This window comes from Micromys minutus (assembly GCF_963924665.1).
Source record: "Micromys minutus genome assembly, chromosome: 4".
Taxonomy (NCBI): domain Eukaryota; kingdom Metazoa; phylum Chordata; class Mammalia; order Rodentia; family Muridae; genus Micromys; species Micromys minutus.
Window position 1 is genome coordinate 22,890,732 of NC_137973.1, and position 22,492 is coordinate 22,913,223.

The 22,492-nt window shown below is 44.7% G+C and overlaps 1 protein-coding gene across 1 annotated transcript in view; it reads left to right on the forward strand.

Annotated features, from left to right (window-relative positions):
• Positions 1-1,209: 1,209 nt before the first annotated feature.
• Positions 1,210-22,492, forward strand: part of SH3D19 (SH3 domain containing 19) — a 142,340-nt gene continuing 121,057 nt past the window's right edge. Inside the window, exon 1 of the mRNA XM_080915122.1 lies at positions 1,210-1,503. Within this exon, the coding sequence (XP_080771248.1) occupies positions 1,392-1,503 (112 nt within the window). The 5' untranslated portion in view covers positions 1,210-1,391. The remainder of the gene's footprint in view (positions 1,504-22,492) is intronic.

Below are 22,492 nucleotides of genomic sequence, written 5' to 3' on the forward strand. Positions count from 1 at the left end.
ATTACAGCCTCTGACTTCAGAGCCAGCTTTCCTACCTCTTGGCGCAACCACCTCTCTACAAATAATCGGGTATGGAACTTCTTCAACACATTTTCTTCCCGGACTTCTAGAGATGGCAGCCTTTTCCTAACCCTCAGCTGAATACCGGGAGGCTTTATTCGTTTGCTTATGTGTTTATTTCCTACAGTGCCAGAGATGAGCCTCTTGAATGCGGGGGGGGGGGGGGGGGGGACTGTTCTACCCCGCCCCCAAACCCAAGTCCTATCTAGTATTTAAAAGAAATTAGACTTCACTGTTTAGATCAGTATTGTATTCTCAGTAGACCTGACATGAAAGTCCACATGCTCTCCCCATCCCCCCTTACCACCATCCTCAACGTCCGGGTACATTTGTTACAACTAATAAACGTACTCCTACTCGCGGAGCATCTTTATCGCCCACAAGGTTCATAGTGTGCACGGAGGCTCATCCTTGCTGTTGCACACTCTGTGCCTTTGAGCTAGTTTATGTCGTGTATCATGGAGTATTTTCATTACCGAAAAAGGAAAACAACAACATCAAAAGACCCATTCCCTCCTGAGGTACTTTTTAAGGGGGAGGGGCCCACTATGGTAGCGTACTACCGTAATTCCACCACTTAGGAGGCAGAGGAACGATGGTCAGGAGTTTGAGACCAAGCCACATCTGAGAGAGAGAGAGAGAGAGAGAGAGAGAGAGAGAGAGAGAGAGAGAGAGAGAGAGAGAGAGAGAGAGAGAGACAGACAGACAGACAGACAGACACAGACAGACACAGAGAGATAGAGGAGAGACGAAGACAGAGATCTCATAGAGTCTAGACTCAACTCTAGGTGGTGTGCCCCAAGTGAAGTTCAGCCTCTCCCAGTTCACGCATCTCTCCAAGACTTGCCTAGGAACCGGTTCCTCCCCCTTTTGTTTAAGTGTCAAGTGAATGGGTTTCCTGTTGACTCTGGAATATTGTGAAAGGGCAGGAAGAGGCCAAGCCTCCTTGTCTCTTTCTCTCTCAACTCCCCAACCCCTTTATTTATTTTGTGCACGTCTGTTTGGGTTGTGGGGGTGTTTCCAGCTTGTGCTGCTGGAGGGCGGCCTCAGCAGCCCGAAACCCCTCCCCGAGGAGGCGAGGCCGGTCGGGAGCCCGCCCGATCCCAGGCTGGACCTCTGTGGGGCGGGGAAGGGGACCGGACGGGAAGCGAGCTGCGGAGGAGCTGCAGGCCGCTGGTGCGTGCCCAGGAGACGGGGAGCTCGGCCCGGCCCGCGCCCCAGCTCCGCGCGCTGCAGGTGGAGCCCTCCTTCCCCGCCGAGCGCGCTGGCGAGGGGCACCCGCTGTCCGCAGCTCGCCCGCCGTCCCCGGGCTGCGCGGCGGCACCTCGCCCATGGCTGAGGGCCGGCGGCGGGAGGACGAGGAGGAAGAGCTGCGAGAGCGCCGCGAGCTTGGGGGCCCGCGCCGCGCCCGGAGTCGCGCGCTCCCGGGCCACTCGGCTGCAGGTGAGATGCGGGGGGAACGCGGGGACCAGGGGCACACGGGGGTTGGGAGCATCTAGGATCCGGCCCTCCGCGCCCACTCATGCCCTGCGCAGCACGGCCGCAGCTCTGGATGCTGCCTGGAGGGGATTGACACCTTTAACTCCAGTAGGCGAGAAGGCGGGACAGTGGCTTTTCCAGCCTTAGTCTCCTTTTCGGGCTGAGCCCAAGAGAATTCAGAATGGTCTCTTTACCTGTTAGTGGCCCTGGAGCCGAAACTCCAAGATTTCCGTGCAAACTAAATCCAAGGCGGCTGGCTTGGAACTTGTGGCCGGGTGATTACTTATCTCTGAGTGAGTCAGAGGCCACGTGAACTCCCTACGCCTGGCTTTCTGGATGGACCACGACCCCTCCCTTTGGTTTCGCCTGGGCCACCTCAACCTGGTCAGACCACGCGCCCATGCTGAATCAAGTCTTGTTTCAGGTGAACTTCGGACCTCTAGTCCCTTCCCTCCCTCCCCCACAGCGCTGATTTTCTGCAAGTGAGTTAATATGTTGAAACTGCCCTCCCGGTTGTAAACAGGGAGTGCCCGTATCTGAGAAGGGAATTCATTTGGATGGAGGTCATTTGGGGACCTATAGTTAGTTACCTTTAAGATCTTGTTTTGGGGACACACCAGCGAAGCACGAATCAAATCGCTTGGTGCACAAGTGTAAAATTAAATGTAGATCCACACTCCTCCCCTTTTCCTGGAGTGGCTTGCCGGTGTAACCATAATGGAGAGGATATTATTGGGCCAGCTGGTTAACCACAGTTATCTGAAACTGGAGGGAAGAATGAACCCCAGAGGATGCACAAGAGAGGTGAAGGAATTGGGAAGATTAGAGGGAAATCCATTCACCGGGCTGGAGCCTCCTCAGAAAGTGAACATGGAGAAGCTCTTCTGTGCGACCACCAGGAGAAAGTTGGGTCTGCGAAATTGGAAGGCAGAAAAATAGAATAAAAGGAAAATTTCAAAAAAGAAAGAACGAGAAGAGAAAGAAAAAGAAAAGAAAGCCGGTAAGAACGGGCTACTCCGAGTAGAATTCTGGAACCTTAAATTTAACTTTCTATGCCTGCTACTGGGCCTTTTTTTAGAGTTACACACTTGACTGTTACCACGGACACCAGTCGGTAGTTTTGTTCAGCATAAACCTCACTGAAACAGCGCGCAACTGTGGAGTAAATAATTCAGTACCACGAGAAAAAGTTTGCAAAGTTGTGCCTTGGTTGCTTACATATTTTAAGTGTGCACTCTTGGATCCTTGGTACCTTTCAGAAGAAAGTCTCACTCTTACTGCACCGTGGAGAGTACTCATGGAATTTGAACTAAGTATGACCCATACACAAGCTCAACATTTCTTCAGTGTTTTTTTTCTCTCTCTCCCCCAAGGCCAGCACAAATGGTATTTTTGTAACTTTTTACTAGTTCCATAATGTCTGAAGGCTGCCGAGGCCTGGTCTAGGTTCTATGATAATAGTTTGCCAAGACGTGCGGGTGTGTAGCTTCTGCATCCAGAAATAGGTGTTTTTAGCTTTCATACCCTTAATATGGTCTTCCTTCGTGAAGGGGTGAGGGGCCAGCCATTCCATGATGCGCTCGCGAGAGGGTCAGACTTGTAATCTTAGCTTTTATTGTCTTGGGGATAAATTATTTAGTAGTTGGCATGCTTTGTAGGTGGTGCTTCCCTCCCGTCAAATGCATTAGCATGTTTTTCAAACACTTTTTAAATTCCTTACCAAGCTTGGGCATTAAACGGAGTGCTTGTCTGGTGTCCTCTTCCAAGAGAGAGTGTGAGCTCGCTCAGAGGCCTAAGGTCCCTAAGTCCCTCTGCTTCTTCCTTGTAGTAGATTGGTGTTTCCTGCCTCTGTCAAGTCAAAGGCTTTCCTTCTCTTTAATCTCATGTGACCTGATACACACCATAACCCTGGGGCCTGTAGACTTGAGGCAGCCAGTGAACTTTCTCACCCTACTACATCACGTGTGGTTGCGAAAGTTTCTATTTTTGTAGTATACATACAATAAATTATAAAGTGGAGGTTCTTCTAACTTATGCCTGAGTAAGAAAAAGAATATGTCAGTTCCTTAGAGTCAGATCATGCTTCTGCTCCTCTCAGACATTGCCCCTTCTCTCTGCATAGTTGGCCCTTAATAATGTTTCGAGTGAGTGAGTGTGTGTGTCTGTGTCGGTATTTCTAGGGACTGGACTCAGAACATTGTGTATATTAGGCAAGTGCCTTCCCACTTACTATTAAAACACCGTTTTTGAGACAGTTTTCTGTTTTGTCTTTTACAATTTACAATACACATACACGTTCCTATGCAATATTGTTGAAGTCTGTACCCCGACTTAGGTAGAATCATCCAGAATGTGTTCTTTTTCTCAAGGTCTTGCTCCGTAGCCCAGTCTGGCCTCAAATTAACGATCCGTTTCCTCAGACCCCTAAGGGCCGGATTTACAGGTGTATGACACCAGCGTTCTGCTTTAAACATAGCGCTTTCTGGTTTCTTCTCATAGCCAACAGGTGCAGGGCATCCTTAGAAAATAATCTAAGGATTGATGTCAGTAATCATTTCGTCTTACATGAAGGAGAGCAGGCAATGTGACTCAGTTCTTACCTTCCTCATAAAATGTATCTGTAAGTTTTCTCGGGTTTTTGCTTGGTTGTGGAGGCAGAGGACATGCTAGAAATTGAACCCAGGGCCTTACCTATGTCAAGTCTTTTAGCCCTGGTTTGTTGTTGTTTTGTTTGCTTTTTTTTTTTAAATTTAAGTTTTTTAAGGTTCAAAGATATTACCAACGGCACCAAATGGACTTTTTCTTCATATTTTGATCAAGGTTTTTAAAATTCTATTTCGACCCTCTCCCTCACCCATTACCTCTTTGTGTTTCTGTTTTGCTCTTAGTGGTTAAGAGAACCACATAGAAGAAGTTATAACATACCAAGGGTTAGAGAGAAGGGAGAACATAAAAGAGAGAGAGAAAACAAAAGGATAAAGAAGATGTGGAGGAAGAAAAAGCCATTTGAAGACTTGGGGGGCATAACCTCATTTATTTACGAGCAGCCAGTAGGCATTGTGGTATGAACCTGGTACCATGTGAGATTCATTGTTGATGATGTGATACAAAATCCTGATTGCCTCCCTTGACAGTTAAATGTAAAAGCCAGATATATTTGAACTCTTGGACCATCTTACTGACCCATTAAATGTCACTCCCTAGCAGGGCAGACAAGATGTGGGTATGTGAACCACGAGTTTGTCAAACTTTTCCTTTGTGTGCCGAAATTGCCTTACAGGGGCTGTACAAACACAGATTGCTGGCTCTCAAACCTCTGATCCCAACTGGTTTTTGGGATAAGGTCTGAAAATACTCCTTTTAAAAAAAAAATCACAACTTGCTTATTTTGTGTGCATACCAGAGAACAACTTGCTAGAACCTTCTCTTCTTCCACCATGTGGGTCACAGGGATGAAACTCAGATCATCAGTCACCTTTGTCTACTCTGGGAATATTCTTAACATGCCCCCAGACATTTTGATGCTTCTGGTTCCTTCAGAAGGGTCTGTTTGGACGGATCAGTCTTGAAACACTGAGATAAACATGGCGAGATCCACAGACATACACAGCACACGAGCTTCTATTCCATTCTGGGTTCCTTGGCAGCTTAAGGGACTCCATGGTTGATTTCCGTGGGCCAGCCTGAACAGTCAGTGACACTCTGTTCTTGACCTTTCTTGCCATTGGCCAGCAATTCTTCATCCCTCTGCACTGCTGGTGTGTTGGCATTGCCGTGGTATGCGAGTTGGTGCTGGAAGTGGATCATCTGGAGGCCATGGGAAGGAAAAGCTGGAGTGACGAATTCTTTCCTGGTTTCCTGAGGTGGCCTTCACCTTTTAAAATGGAAAAGTTCCCTATCCCAGGAAACCCGGAAGTGTCTGGCGCATCTGGGTGTAACGTCATCCTCTGTAAAGCTAAGGTTGTACAACTGCTTTTGACCTTGGAGAAAGAGGGAGGAAAGGGAAGGTTAAAGTTGGCTGATAAAAGTGCTTACTACGGAGTAAGAGTCACTTTTTTTATTGTTTTTAGTTTTCTGTTTTGTTTTGTTTTTTCTTTTTTGCAGTCAACATTGTTTGTAAGACTGATAACAACATAGGTCACTGTGGTTTTTTATCCCCATTGTATAAACTGGGTCTTCTTCAATATGTTTTCACTTAACACCCTTTTAGACTAGAACAATTTTCATATTCCTCCAGCTGTACATAGGCCTATAAAAACGCTAACTGATAAGAAATCATAAAGAATGTTCTATTTTGAAACAATCCTTTGATATACATGTAGTATTCTTACTTATTAAAGAGAAAAGCAAATCTGCATAGTCTTCAGGTCGGTGTGTGTTTTAAAGTTAAATCTTGGCTGAAATGTTTACTGTGCTGCTGTGTGTTAGCACATCTTGAGAGAGTTGTCTGTGCGGAGACTGCTGCTCACAAAAGCAAACGTGGGTCAGAATGACTGAGGTTCTGTTTAGGGCTGACTCCAATTGGAAAGTCTCTTCTAGTCCCAAGACAAAATTCGTTTAATTAATTTTTAAATGAAACTTAAGCCAGTATCTCAAATAGCAATTTGAAAAGTCAAACATTCCAACCCTGTGCAATCCAAATGTATATCGATTTGATACATTGCTAAAGAACAGTACTAAGTATTGTCTCCGTTTTCCATAATTAATCCATGTTTTCTATAAAAGCAGAAAACTTCCTCTAAAAAACACTGCAATTTATAATATAAAGTAGTCAAATGTGAGCCAGAGTGTTTCAGGGTGTGTTTATTGGTGTGTGATGGCTGTGCGTGTGTGTTATAGACTCTGTTCTGTGCTCAGAACCAGGCTTAAGTGAAGCTCAGGGCTGCAACATGGGCAAGAGCTGTCAGAAGTACTTGAATCTGCTGCACATTTGATTTTGAACCCTTTCATGTTCAGAAAACTTTTTACTACTCCCAGACATTTCTTGCAACTACACATTCAGTCATACGACCCTGTATACAGGAGGCAGTCCACACTTGAGGGAGCTGTGGTCGATACAGTATGCTTTTTCTCCATTCGTTTTATTGTTGGAGGGTGTTTTGTTTGTTTGTTAAACCAAGATATCTAAACTTACAAGCATTGCAAATATTTCCTACTCTGAAGCGTATCTATTTCATTATTGTTATCTTTGTGGTCTCTGACGTCAGTGTTTCTTATTTTAATAGAGATGACTGTGTACAGTTTTCCTTTATAACTGTGTCTACTTCCTCTTCCTGGTGAATAAATGCTATCCCTACAATAAATCCTGAGAATATTTTCCCCATAGCATTTTGTTAGACATGTTGTAAATATTTATAGTTATTAGGGTTTACTTTCTATCTGCTCTTTGCTGTGGCTAAAGTGTCTGATACTTAGTTAAACCTGAATCTTTGTTTCACCTGGAGATGAGCTGTGGGTTTTGTTTTGGCAGAAGAAACAACAGGAACACACAGTGTCACCACTGAGCAACCAGATGTAGTTGCTGTTGCTCTTGGAAATGCTTTGGTCCTGCCAGGCTCCCAGAGACTGAGTCTGGTTCTCTATCTTGGCCGTCTGTAAGCCATCAGATGATGATGACCTACTATTATTGTCATCGTTGTTGTTGTTGTTATTGGTGTGTGGGTATTTTGCCTGCACGTTGGTCTGTGTACCACATGCCTGGTGCCCATAGAGGTCAGAAGAAGATCTGGAGTTCCAGACGGTGGTGATGCCTCATGTAGATGCTGGGACTAAAACCCAGGTCCCCTGAAAGAGCTCCAAGTGCGCTTAGCTGCTGAGCCATCTCTCCTGCCCTGCACAGGTCACTTCAGCACTGCCCAGTAGTAATGCCTGCTTCTCCTTATTGTCACAAGTGAAAACTTTGCGCTTGACTTAATTTCAACCAATCGGAAGCTGGCAATTTACTTTCTCTTTCTCTCCATAGTCCTGGAGATTAAACCCAGGGCCTTGAGTGTGCTAGGGAAAACACCCTGGGGCGGCCCCAGCCTCACACTATTTTTGCTGTCTTTTAGGTCCTCCTCTTCTTTTGAAAATTTATTTTTAAGCTGAAAGCTGAGGACTGTATTTTCACATTTCATGATACACATGAAAACTTCACTTTTATTCCACTTCAACACCCCCCTACACACACATGTATAAGTGTTTGCCTTCGTGTGTGTGTGTGTGTGTGTGTGTGTGTGTGTGTGTGTGTGTGTGTGTGTGTGTACCTGGTGCCTGCAGAGGCCAGAGAGGGTATGGGGCCTCCTGGACATGGAGTTACTGACTATAGTAAGCTACTGTGTGGGTGTTGGGAACTGAACACAACGGCAAATCTGGGAACCTGCAAATTTTTTACAGACATTTAAACAAAAGCAACAAAAAGTCGACTTAAACTAAACACTAGTAACGTTGTGAATATTTACAGCATGCCTGGCAGTGTTCTAGGGATACCATACTACACCATTGCAGAGAAAATACTCCCATGACCTTTATGGATAGATTAGAGAGCACAGGGCCTTGCTGTGTAGCCCACGCTGGCCTCAGGCTTGTGATTCTCCTGCATCGGTCTCTAAAGCACTGGCCTTTCGGGTGGGTGTGCCAGCCTATAATCGTGCTGACTCATACAACCTGTTTCTGCTAGGGTGTTCCTTTCCTCCTTTGTCTTCTCCTCTTTTACCTCCTGCACTTCAGCAACTTTATCAGCCTATCACATTCTGGGGAGAACATTTGCATTCTGTTTTTTATCTCAATTTCAGTTTTTGCATCTAGTCTCAGTTACCTTTGTGGCCTTCGGCAGGTCACAGCATCTTCCTGGGCCTTTTGCTTTAAGGGTTTGTGTTGCAGGTAAAGGAACAGTGCTGGGGTGGACACCCAGAGCCTTGTGCATGCTGAGCAGGCACTGCCCAGACAACCTGTGTTTCCTTCCTGTCCTTACTGTGTTGTAGGACCCCACCTATCGTAATGGTGATCTTGAATTTACTTGCCACGCCTCTTTAAGTTTCTTGTGGCTGTGGCTGGTCCTTGGATATTTCTTGCTTTTTATGCCTTTGGTGTTTTTGAGGAATACCAGTCGGATATTCTGTACAATGTGTCTCTATTGGGATTTGCCTGATAACGTTTGAGAAGCCTGTGTTTGTTTATTTGTATTTATTTATTTATCGCATGAGAATGTGCATCTGTGGGTATTCCTTAGGGGGCTTGTTCTCACTTTCCCTTTGGAACACAGGTAGGTCTCTTGGCTCCGCTGCTATGTGGTGCAGCAGGGTGGCTTGCCCATGACCTTCTAGGTAATTGTTCTATCTCTGCCTTCCGTCTTACTTGAGGAGTGTTAGGATTACAGATGTGTGCTATCTTGTCTGGCTTCTTATGTGGTTCTGAGCATCAAACTCAGGTCCTTTCCCACCCAGCCATCTCCCTGGCCCCTGCTGTTGTTCTAAAGATTAGGCTGGGTACTAGGATGACCATGGAGCGACGTGCTGTCTTTATCCAGTATTTGGGGTGTATTTTATTGCCTATTGCATTGGTAGTGACTGGTAGGTTTCTTACTCAGCTTTGCTTCCAAGGACTTCCGTACTGTATGAAGTGAAGGTAACTACCCTGTGAGCCGCCCCAACAGAGTAAGATGCTCTGACACAGACCTCTTTTGACATAAAGCATCTCCAAACACACACACACACATACACACACACACACATACATACACACACATCTTCTGCATAAAAGGTATTTTTTGATCCTCTATTTTTCTTTCTTCCTTTTTTTAGACAGGATGTCATGTATTTTGGGCTGGCCTCAAAATTTCTATGTAGCCAAGGATGACCTTGAACTGGTGATCTTTCTGCCAACATCTCTTGACTGCTGAAATTACAGGCAATTGCCACTTGGTTTTCAAAACTCTGGGAATTTCAAACTCAGGAGCTCCATGCCTGCTAGGTAAGATTTTTACCAACTGAACATCATTCCTGGCCCCATTTTCTCCCACTGTTTTCAACTTCCTGGGTATCTTCATAACTTCATCTCTACAGATCAATGGCATGTTCGTTGGTCCTAGAGAATCTCATTTCCTCCACCCTAAGTCTTTCTGTATTTTCTCTTCATCCTTTCAAAGGGAAAGGCGTGACATGCACACCTGACTGAGGTGGCCCTACAGCTAAAACTCATTCCCACTAGAGTGCTTCATCAACAGGTACGATGACTAATACACATTCCTTTCCAATTTTGGAAATGGAGAGGAAGTCAGAGAGCTGGGGGGGGGGGGGATTTGGAAAAACACTGGGCTCTGATGAATCAGATAATGAGTTACTCTCTGACTGTACACCAGGTACCAGACAGTTTGCTAGTTATTTTACACATATTTTTCTCATTCAGCCCTGGCGTGTGTCCCGTGAAATGGGTGTGACTCTTTCCTTCATTTTGTGAATGAAGGTCCCCAGACCTGCAAAGGGCAGATGATCCACTGAAGGTCACACAGATAGTGATAAAGCAGGACTGAGGTGCATTACAGGCAACTGGTATACCTGGCTCTCCTCAGTGCCTGGAACACCTGTGTTACTGAACATAGCAGCATAGTTACCTATGGAGCTGCTCCCAGCCTGCTGATGAATTGCAAGTAAGTGTGGAGTGGGGTTTTTGAGAGTCTTGTTCTTTAAGGGGTCCCCACAAGCAGAAAATGGAGCAGAATGGGATCTCAGTTCCTGATGATAATAGAGTCACAGCCGTATGAACCTTTGTTTGCCTTTTTTCTTTAAGAAAGAAAATAGCAAGGACAATGGCAGAAACTCTTGATTAAGGAATTGTTATCCCATGCTTCTAAACCATAGTCAGATGTAGCCCTTACCTGTTAAAGGATCTGTGGTGGTTTGAATATGCTTGGCCCAAGGAATGGCACTGTTAGGCGGTATGTCCTTGCTTGAGTAGGTATGGCCATGTTAGAGGAAATGTGTCTGTGATGGTTTGTAAATGCTTGGCCAAGGAAGGGAGTGGCACGATTAGAAGGTGTGGCCCTACTTGAATAGGTGTTGTCTTGTTGGAGTAAGTGTGCCACTGTGGGTGTAGGCTGTTGGACCCTCATCCTAGCTGCCTGGAAGCCAGTCTTCTGCTAGCAGCCTTCAGATGAAAGTGTAGAACTCTCAGCTCCTCCAGGATTATGGCTTGGATGCTGCCATGCTCCTGCCTTGATGATAATGGACTGAACCTCTGAACCTGTAAGCCAGCCCCACTGAAATGTTGTCCTTATAAGAGTTGTGTAGAGAGCTCTTGGTGCCGCCTTCTAGGAATTTGGCAGGGATTTGACATTGGGCTAGGACAAGGAAGTAGGCTCAAGACAAATGCAGCTGAGGAATATGTCGTTGTATCTTGATGGGCCTTGGTCATGGTGTCTCTTCAATGCAAACCCTAAGACAGGCTCCAACTTGAGGTTTTTTTTTGCATGCCTCCTCTTATCACTAAATTATAATGCTCTTTGCTGAAACAAGATTGCCTCGATCTGGGTCTGGAGAGTTGACTCAGCTACTGGCTGCGTTTTGGATAACCTGGGTTTAGTTCCTGGCACCTATATGGTGGCTCACAGTCTGATGCCCTCTTCTGGACTCCTCAGGCAAATGGTGTATGGATATGAATACAGGCAAAATAGACACACACATACTACACAAACAACAACCATACAAAAAACGAGCACATGGATCTGTATGGTTTTGCTTTTATTTTAATGACCTTGGACAAATGGCTTCACTTTTATGAGTGCCTCTAACTTATTTTGGTTACCTCTTTTGATTGGGAATTCTAGAGGTTGGCGATGATGAATGTGCTTGTAAGTTTGAAGTCTGTATACATCAAGGAGTCCTGGTTACCTTTCAACAAGGAATATGGAAACAGCTTTTTTTTTTTTTTTTTTTTTCTGGTTTAGGCATTTGCCTAGTGTCAGTTTAATTGAGAATAAATGAACAGAAGCTGTGGAACGTGCTACTTCTCTCTGATGCTTTTTAACAGATTATTGTTTGCATTGCTAGTGAAGGCCATAGTGCCTAGACTCCTGGGTGGGGGTCTAGAGTTTGCCTGTTTCCAATATGGCTGCTTTCACTGTAACAGAGGTCTCCAGAACTTACAGTAATCAAAGAGTCACTGTACTTGGAAGGTTGTTAATTTTTAACTCTCTCCAATACCTGTTAAGTACATTGTGCACAGGTAAAGAATTATATTTTTTTTGTAATAAATATCCCCGATACTAAATAGTCCTTTGAAAGTGTTACACCACCATCAGTGTCCGAGATCCCTTCTTATCCTGTGACCACATCCTTTGTTCATTTCTTCATGAAGACTTGTCATATAGTGGAGAAAGCTAGAGCTCTGGAGTTACAGGGTAGATCTGTGTTTATTGCCACTGGAGTGGAGGATGTGGTCTCTTGGTCTCTGAGTGTATTCTGTAGGATTAGGGCATGTGGTTGCTGGTTTTAAAATGTATATATATATAGATAGATAGATAGATAGATAGATAGATAGATAGATAGATAGATATAGATATAGATATATAGAGAGAGACAGAGACAGACAGAGACAGAGAGACAGAGAGAGACAGGGTTTCTCTGTGTTGTCCTGGCTTTCATTTGAACTTGATCTGTAGTCCAGGCTGGCCTTGAACTCACAGAGATCCACCCAGCTCTGCCTCCTGAGTGTTGAGACTAAAGGCATGGTTTGTATTTGACTTAATAGGATGCTCAACATAAAAATGTCTTAATATCACAAACATGATTTTATCCTCTACCCTGTACTATTTCTTTTTTGTATGACTACTTAATAGTATGGCATGTTTTCCATATTTCTGTAGCAACAAGTCGGCTCCAGTGCTTCTCAAACTTCACTGTGTCCGTAGATCTGCTGATCCCTGCTGGAAGGCAGGTCCTGGTTTCATAGGTTTTAAGATTCTGCATTTTTCCTCCCTTTTCCTCTGTTCTTCCTTGTTCTTCCTTCTCATCCCTCCCCTCTCCTCTCCCTCTGTGATGGAGGCCTTACTGTTTCCCAGGCTGGTTTTGAACTTTGGGACTCAAGGGATCCTCTTGCTACATTAGCCTCCTGGATCGCAGGAACTACCTGCAGGTTCCTACCCCGGGCTCTGCAACAAGCTTCAGGTGGTCCTGCTCGTGACTGACTGTCCTTGGAGCAAACCAGGAGCTCCCCGTTTATTCTGTGGGGCAGTGATGCTCAGTTGTGGCGGATTATTAAACTCAACTAGGAAACAATGTATGCATATCCCAATCCTGGGCCTTGTGTGCTAGCAGGCTTTCTCTACTGAGCTATATCCTCAACCCTTGCTTTTGAGACAGTGTCTTGATATGTAGCCCAAGCTGACTTCAGACTCAGAAGCCTCAAGTTTGCACACCTCTAGCCTCCACCTGACCCATGTGTGTGTGTGGTGTGTGTGTATTTTAAATCCTGACTTGATTTACTGTATTATATTTATTTGTATTATTTTATTCTAGCCTGAATCCTATGTATGCAAAGTTGGGAAGCCTCTTCTGCTTATGGCCTGGCCCACTGAGGGGAACCTATTTATCTAAGGGGCTGGAACTTTATGCTTTCCTGTCCTATGTGAGTCCAAAGGGCATTAAAAGTCTGTCATATGGATTACTGCTGTTGGCTGTTGGCTTGTGTGTAGTATTATACGGATATCAAGTCCAGCTTCCAGCGCCTTCCCTGCAGACATTTTTGGGATGGATGTACCTAAATGTCACCATAGACAGGCTCTGTTGGGGTGCTTGGGGTGGGAGTGGGGTTGGGGTGATGAACTCCCTACATGGAGGGAGAGCCTAGTGGTTGGTTATACAGCTTCCACAACTTCTTGGGGGCAGGGCCTCTGCTTGTACAGAAGGACACAGCCATTGTGGCTCATCAAATTGATGGCTGAAAATTTTAAAGTTCAAATTACATTTGCATGTTTAGCTGTGAAAAGGATTCCAATCATGGAGCAAAGAAGGAGATTCTGGAAAGATAGTACCATTAGAAGTGTTTACAGCTAAGTTTGGTTATAATCTCAGCACTGAGGAGGCTGAGGCAGGAGGATTACAGAGCATGAGGCCAACTCGAACTAGGTCTCAAAAACAAACACCCACAAAAACAAAAACAAAACAAAAACAAAACCCACCCACCTTATGAACCCAAACAGTGATTGCAAAAGCTTCAAGCTCCCCACCTCCCCTCCAAACTGTAAGAAGGGGTTTGTGCAGGGGGTTGGCTGGGAGGGGTAAACCTTTCCAAGGATGCCTACAGTATGGCCAGCACCCAGGGTAATGGGAGGGCGGGGTGAAAGAATTGCTTGAGTCCTGTAGTTCTAGGCCATCCTTGGCAACATAATGACAGTTGAAAAGATCGAAGCCCAGGCTGGAGAGATGGGCTGGTGGTTCAGGAGCACTGTTGCTCTTCTAGAGGTTGCACATTTATTTCCCAGGACCCACAGGGCAGCTCACAACCACCTGTAACTCCAGCTCCACCTGGTCTGAAACATTTGTCCTTTGAGGCATTGTACAAAGGTATGCAGGCATATATACACATCTAAAGTAATAAAATAAATCCCTATAAAGTCTTTCTGCAGAGGACTCTTGAGGAAGGCAAAATAGTTCACTGAGTAAAGGTGACAGACACCAAGCCTGACCACAAGACAGGAAAGGGCCGACTCCCACTTATCTACTGACATTCATGTGAATGCCTTGACATGACAGCCCCGTGGTAACAAAATAAATACTATGTAAACATGTAAATAGTAAAAATAAATACATAAATAAATACATGAGTCTTGGGGACTGTAGAGACAGCTCATCGGGTTTCATTGGTTTTGTTTTTTATTAGATGGTTTATATATTTACATTTTAAATGTTATTTTCTTCCCTGGTTCCTCCTTCGCCCATACACCCTCCCCCTTCTTCTATGAGGATGCTCCCCCTCCCACCCACTCATCCCCACTTTAACACCCTAGCATTCCCCTACACTGGGGAAATGAGCCTTCACAGGACCAAGGGCTTCTCCTCCTATTGATGCCAGACAATGCTGTCCTCTGCTACATATGTGGCTTGAGTCATGGGTCCCCCTATGTTTACTCTGTGGTTGGTGTTTTACTCCCTGGGAGCTCTTGAGGGACTGGTTGATTGATATTGTTGTTCTTCCTATGCGGTTGCAAACCCTTTTAGCTCAGTGGTTAAATAGCTACTCTTGTAGACCTGAGCTGGATTCCCAGCATCCACGTGGTGGTTCACAACCATCTGTAACTCTAGTCCCAGGGGATCCAATATCATCCTCTGGCTTTTGCAGGCACTAGATATGAGTGCGCTGCACAGTCATACATGCAGACAAAACACACACACACACACACACACACACACGGAAAAATTAAAAGACATTTTAAAGGGGGCGTTCCTTAGCTGAGCACCCATCCATTATTCAGACTCCCTGGGCTCTTTGCTCCTCTTAGATTACAAAGCCCCATATACCCTCTTGTCGCATTCTGTTTTATTTTCTTCGTTGCGTTTAAAAACAGAATCTCTCATGAATGTCTGTCCAGGGGAACTCCGTATTCTTCTTTGTCAAAGTGACTAGAAAACATGATGTTACTGCTTTGCTCGGATACAGCAGTAATTAATAATGTTAAAAGGGAATGTATGCTTAACTCTCAGACAGTGCACTAGAAGAGAGCCCGGAGCGCTCTACTTTGTATTCCTGTTCCATTTGAGTTTCAACCCAAGTGTCTGCTATTTTTGAAAGTTAAAGAAAGGAAAGTCTGTTTAAAGCGCTAGGGTGAGGAGGTTGGTGGCGGAGCCCGAACTTACCGCCACAGCCTGAGTTTGTCTTCAGTACAAAAACAACAAAGAGAAGGGACTTATGGCTGTGTTCGTATACATGTGTGTATTATTTTAAAATGTTATTTCCCCCTGAGATGAGTTACTGTAAAAATGATAGCAAGTGCTGTCCTGTTGATAAAAGAAATGATTGATAAGCTGTCGGTGCCGATGATCGTCGGAAGGGAGCATGTAATTGTGTTTCCACTGACGCTCATTTTTCAAGACGCTGCCTAATTCATCATTTGTTCATGACTGGGCTTGCCCTATTCACATGTTTTCACAAAAGCCACTTGAAGATCAAATCCTCATTTATAGTCACTGTTGCCCGCCAAATGTAATTAAAAATCCCAAGTGTTTCCTGCTTTTTAAAAAATATGTATTTTTATCTTTTTCTTGTGACCTAACAGAACTTCTGAGGACTAGCTGACCCTCAGTGGGAGTAGTGGAGCACATCTTTAATCTGAGCAGAGGCAGGTGGATCTCGGTGAGTTTGAGGCTGGCATGGTCTACATAGTGAGTTCCAGGACAGCCAGGGTTACATTGAGAGACTGTCTCAAAAAGTAAAAGCAAATCTAAAGTAAATATTCAACCTCCTGTTGGCCATTTGTCCCAGCAGTGAGCATAAACTGTCAACCAATGTGACAGTGGTGAAAGACATGGTGAGAAGTTTCAATCGAGTAATTGTATTTATCTGCTACTGTGTCATTGCTGAGGCATATCTAGATTGCTTATGTGAGCTGGGAAGACGGACTCCTCCAAGAAGTGCCATTGTCAGTGAGCTAGCCAGGGAGCCAGCCCAAGCCTTCCTCCATGGTTTCTGCTTCCAGCTCCTGAATGAGCCCTTGCCAGGATTTTCCTTTATAGTGGACAGTGGCCTGGAAGTGTTAGCCAAATAAATCCCTTTCTCCCCTAACTTGGTTTTGGCCAGTGTTTTATACAGTAACAGAAAGAAAATTAAGGGGCAAGAGAGATTGCAAGTCAGCAAGGAGCAGTGACTCCTAGAGGACCTGGGTTCAATTCCCAGCACCTGCAATAAAGACCACCTGTAACTCCGGTTTCAGGGGATTCAGTGTCCTCTTTTGGACTCTGAGGGCACTGCACACTTGTAGTGCAGAGTTATACATGTAGACAAAATACCCATGCACATAAAAAAAGAAAATAACCAAATAAAGGAAACGAAAATACTAACTGTATGACCATGCCTTTTTTCTCAGAATCTCCACTGACAAATCTGAAGGACCTGGGCCCCAAGTTTATGACTGTTAGAAAGTTTGATTGGCATACAGCCACAGACATTCATTTCCATATTATCTATGGCTTGAAATACCTGCCAGCTTGCCTTTTAGAGGAAAAGTTTGCTAATTCCTTTTTATCAGATTTCCTTTCAGGCTTAAAATTCTTGGTTCTGGATTTGGATATATAGGCCAATATCCCCACCAGCCCTTCCTTCTTAGTAAGTTACTAGAAAAATCCAACTGAAATGCCATAAGTTACACATTATTGTTTGTTAGTCATCTGAACTGACATGACTTGTCACTAATGCAGTGGTTACAACAAGCTTTAACTGTCACCACTGTATGACATCGGCTGGAGTGGTGTACTCACAGGCTCACCCTGACGCTCAGCTGAAGGAGCAACCCCTAACTGGGTAAGAATAATAGATGGAAATCCAAGAGCCAGTGTTTAAAGCCTCTGCTTAGAGCTTGCAGGCTTCAGCCTCACATTTCTTTGGCTAACTTTGAATTAATGGCACTAGGCCGATTAATACGACTACATGGACCCTGTGCGTCACGGAGATCTTTAGTGGGTGGGAAATCCATTTACAGGGGAACAGTGGTGGTGGGAGGAAGCAACAGTGCCTCCACAAAGCTTTGCTAGTTTGAAGAGACTGAACAGTTGGCAGAAACCTGCTTTGGAACCCTGTATGCAAAGCTGTCCATGAACTCCCTATGACTGAGAAGTAACTAGAAAATGGCCCAGTGAGCTTTTGGGATTATGCTAGTTTTCATACTCAGTAAGTATGGAGTGTGTTTTTAGAAGTTTAAAGTGACAGGATGAATGATTTAGATCAGATCCACTCAGAACCACTTGGTTATTGGCCTAGGCTCTTCAAATGGCTAGCATCTTTTTCCTCATATGGCACCGATTTAGAGGTCTCGGAAACTAGAGTACATTTATTTTCCTCGTTTGTGGTCTTTCATGTCAGCCCTCCCCAAATTAAACAGAACTTCGTAAAACTCCCAGGGAGATTGGATATTCCTCCTAAAATCCAAATACTTTCTGTTGATGATGTCCACCAATTTTTAATTTCCCAAAAGCCAAAGTATGTTTATTATTCCAAATTCACTCACACAAACGTTCATTGATGAAAACAACCGCTGTCACCTCTCTTTACCTTGACGATTTATTGATTGACACAGAACTTTAGTAACTAGTCGCCTGGGAAGCTGTATAGTTCTTGCGTCCCTGGTTTCTGGTCGGGCTAATTTTAAAAGCACTTAGCTTTAGAAGATGGTCACTGTTTCAATATTTCAAAAGAAGTCATGGCACAACAGCCATGTCCTTAAGCCATCTCAGAGGGCGACAGTGAGGGTCGATGGGGAGGGTTCCCTCACATTTACTCTTAAGGGTTACGGAACAAGCCCCTTTACCATTGCTGCTAGGTTCTGTACTCATAAGGTTCTTGCATATTTTGAAAATTACAAGACAAAGTGTTGTGAATGCACATTTGTTATATTGCGTTGGCAATGTGAAGATTGTCCATAATTGAACGGGATCTTTATCACTCCGCCGCCCCTTGAACTGTAGCACATGCTACAATCTGAGAGATCTTTCAGATTGAACATACCTGCCTTAGTTTCCTGTCGCTTTTGTGACAGTTTGCAAGTTAAAGGTTTAAAAGCAACCTGAAATTAAGAGTGTATATAGTTCTGGAGGGGCAAAGTGTAAAATCACTCTCTCTGCACTCAAAAGAATGTCTGACAGGGTTGTATGTCATCTGTGTAGCCCTGGCTGGCCTGGGAGTCACAGAGACCCTCCTGCCTCTGCCTCCATGATTCTGGGATGAGTTGTACACCGGCAGGGTTTTACCTCTTAGATTTTGGGAGCCAAGTATATTTCCAGTTCTTTTGCACCACCAGTACATCTTTTGGGTCACCATGCTTTATTAGCATCTCTGTGGTTCTCCTGCTCCAACTGTGTCAATAAGCCCTGCCATTACTTAGGGTTACCCCCTCTGTGATGTCTGGTCTTATGCGCAGGCCCCTTTAGCTACGTATGAAAACATACTGACAGGCTATGGGATTAAGGTATCGGGATCCTCGCAGGAGGCGCCGTTCATCCCACCGCCTGATTTGATAGCACGATGCATTCATTCCTCCTCTTCCTCCTTCCTCCTTCCATTTAGTGGCACAATCACCAGGAGACCGGTGACCCTGGTTATTCTTAATTTCTCTTCTCTCTTTCGCATGCTCCTGTCTCCCCATCCTAGGCCAGCTCCCAGATCACATCCAAAGCTGAACAGATGCCACCATCCAGTTATATCCAGTTTTATCCTCTTCATTAGTCTCCACCAAGTGCAGAATGGATGTCTTAAGCATCCTGGATCCCCAGGCTGGCTTCCTGCTCCCTCCTTTCACTCTTGGGTGTTCTGAGTTAATTACAGCACAATTCTAAGTGTCACAAGTGGCATACGGCGTGCCACAGGACTAGATCTCAGTCACCTCCCTCCCGCCATATGGCGATGGAAACGAACTCTTCCATCAGAGGAGACACTGGAGAGACCAGGTTAGTTAGAGATAATTAACATGAAAGGCAATTAGGATCTCCATTAAAGATAGTCAGGCTGGAGAAATGGCTCAGCGGTTAAGAGCACTGGCTGCTCTTCCAGAGGTCCTGAGTTCAATTCCCAGCAACCACATGGTGGCTCACAACCATCTGTAATGGGATCTGATGCCCTCTTCTGGTGTGTCTGAAGACAGCTACAGTGTACTCACATACATAAAATAAATAAATCTTTAAAGAAAGATTTTAGTCTTTTTTTGTTCATCTGATTATTTCCTCTCCATCACTGGAGATAGAGAATGAAATTGTGTTCCGATTAGCTGACCCTCCCCCTCCCCTTCCTGAAGAAAGGGTATGTTTTAAGAAGTTGCAGATGGATCGTTTCTATTATGTAAATTAAGTGTACTTTGTCAAAGTTGTTGGGGAGATTTCGTTAGTGTCGCTGAAAATGGGCATCTGAAAAGGCGGAGTGCCACCATTGAGACAGATGCAGTGTGCAGGCGTCCAGTCCGACGCTGTGATGTCCCCACACTCAGGAGACAGCTGTATGGCCTAATGAGACTGAGGGAAAAATAGGTCATTACCTGATGCACTTGGTAACAAAGGAGAAAAAAAAAGACCCGGATATCACTTGCCCCCCACTTCTAGGGAAAAATGTTGCTGACTAGATATTTTTAGTAGTTTTTATTTGTTAGAATCCTACCTTAATTAGAATTTCTCAAGACATCTGCAAATGAAAGGTAGGGCATTGAAAATGAGAAACTCCAAAAAGTAACATATTCTGCAAATTAATATTGATTTTAAATCAGAGGGGCTACATTGAGCCCTCCCAAGGCGGAGAATAAAGACGCCCTTGTTTCTGTCCCCCTTCGTTCTGTTGGTGTGACAGCGCTGACTGCATTAGTTGCCAGTAACTGCTTGACATTTCAGTTTTGTGAATACAAGTGTCTATTGATTTTTTCGCCCTTCAGTAATATATTAGCAAGTTCCATATCTCACATTGTGGCTTATTCTTCCCATTTTGTGTTTTAGCAACTGAAACAGAAAATGTATGTAATTACTTCGAGTCTTGTTTTGGAATTGCAATCACAAGTATTGTCCAGATCTTTAGCAAGCCCTGAATATATCATAGACAAATCGATATTTAAGTAAAGCAGAAGATAAACCCCCCCACCCATTCTCTCCTTAATGAGGGATGACTCACATGCTGTGCAATTCACCCCTGGCCTGTTAATTTTTCTCTCCTGGTTTTGGAGATTGGACCCAGAGCTTTCCTTATCACGGTAAGTGTTCGTCCACTGAGCCACACCTCGAGCCCTAATTTTAAAAACCATTTCCCATGGTGCTTTTAATGTATTTTGTTGGTATTCTTTGCTTCCCTTTCTGAGCAGTAGACAGAAATAAGTGCATTGAGATGTACAAAGGAAGGGTATTTTAGGTATGGAGGGCAGACACAATAAGGCCACAAGGTGGAAAGGGGCCGAATGGCCTGCTGGGTATCTTAATGCTGGGTTTGAATTCAGTGTAAAAAGCAAGCCATGGCTTTCTCAGATCGCCACTGTAGACGGCTCTTACTGTAAGGACAGAGCAGACAGGAAACAGGAGAAGAAGGGAAACAACACGTGTCAGGTGGAACCCTGCCTCTTACCTGCTGCCTCTGGTTTTATTTTTCTTCATCAGACTTTCTTGCACATGGCTTTAGTTTGTTTCTTTGGCGTTCGATACTGTCATTCCCTCACTAGGCTGCAAACTCCTTAAAGGCAGCCTTAGTGTACCGCAGGCTCTGCTGTTTACTTGGTGTCTGTTGTGTGGTGTGCACCTGATACTGTTGAATGCACACTGACTCATTTCAGACTTGCCCAGGGGAAGGATCTGCTCGGCCGTCCAGGACTGGGTGTGTATCTCTTAAGCAAGATGCCCGGCCTCTGCTCCCATCCCATCATGTGACAGAGCATTTGATGGCCTTTGCAACCGGACCTTGCACCTGCTAAAGGTTTAAAGCTTTGTGTGGTTCCTGGTTCCTGAGAAAAAAATTGCCGGATGCTGTGCTGTGGGGCAGGCACTTCCCTTTTTGAGGAAGCAGTGGTGGTCTTGGCCTGTGTCCTTTTTGCCTTCTGACTCTGGCTCACACCCGGACGTTCTATCCTACCCTGGTCCTTGGTGGTAGTCTGTCTTTCCTCCTCTGTTTCCGTCTTTTTCTCAGCTGTGCCATCCAGAGCTGCCTTAGCTTCAGCTCTTGTATGAAAAGCTTGGCTCACCTGCTTCAAGTGGTCTCCTCCCTGCTCTGTTGTCTTGGCAGGAGGAATGAAATTTCCCCCTGTTATCCTTCACTTAATTAACAGCTAGGATCCTGAGTGTAAGAATTATATCAGAGTCTGGCTTGTCTCAGTAAGAAAGAACTCAAGTCCTCACGGGGCATTTGGGGAAGACGAAAATTAGTTGGGTGTGTCTCCTTCTTTCTTTCATTCAGATTGTTAGCAAGGCTGGGATACAGTTGTAGACGAAAACAAAAATCTCCACTCTTGCAGACCTTACATTTTGATAAGAGAGATACAATAATTATGCAGTCACATAGAGCAATGTTAGGTTATTGCTGGGTCAAGCTCTGTGAAGGAAGACTCAGACGTGCTGTGCACACGTTTATTATAAAGCTTTGTTCTGGTCAGGAGAACCAGCAAGAGCTTCAGGGAAGGGATGGATGCTTGAGAATGTAGTCACGGGAGGAGCTGGGATCACAGCATGGGCCATGTCCAGCTTTTATCCCCACTTTCTACTTAATGTGTGTAAATAAATACCAAAAGGTTGGTTTTGGAACTTGATTCACCATAAAAGGCACAGATGGCAATAAACAAGTCGCATGAGAAAGAAAAAAGACAGTTGAAAGGTGCATAAGTGACATGACACCAAAAACTCAAGGAGAGATAACCATGGTCTGTGCAGGACTAAGCTCTGAGCTCCTGCAGTCTAAGCACGGAGGTCTTTTCTTGGTCTGAACACTTAGTCTTTTATTATAAAATGGACACTATGGGACCTCTGTAGGTTAGCATCACTTACACCTAAGACCTCAGGCTTCCGCTCTTAGCATTAATCTGTTCAGTTGTTGGTGTTTTTTAGACGAGGTCTTGCTTTGTAGCCCAGGCTAGCCAGCCTCAAACTCATTGTGTAGCACAGGCTGTCCTCAGACTTGTTTTCCTCTGCTTTCTTGAGGCAGGACATTCGGGACAGGTAAGCCCAGGAGGCAGGTAAGGTTCAGATAGACCCTTTATGGAGTTCCTTGAGGGCCCTTCCTTACACCATCCTGATCTTTTTATTTTTTAACTCATATTCAC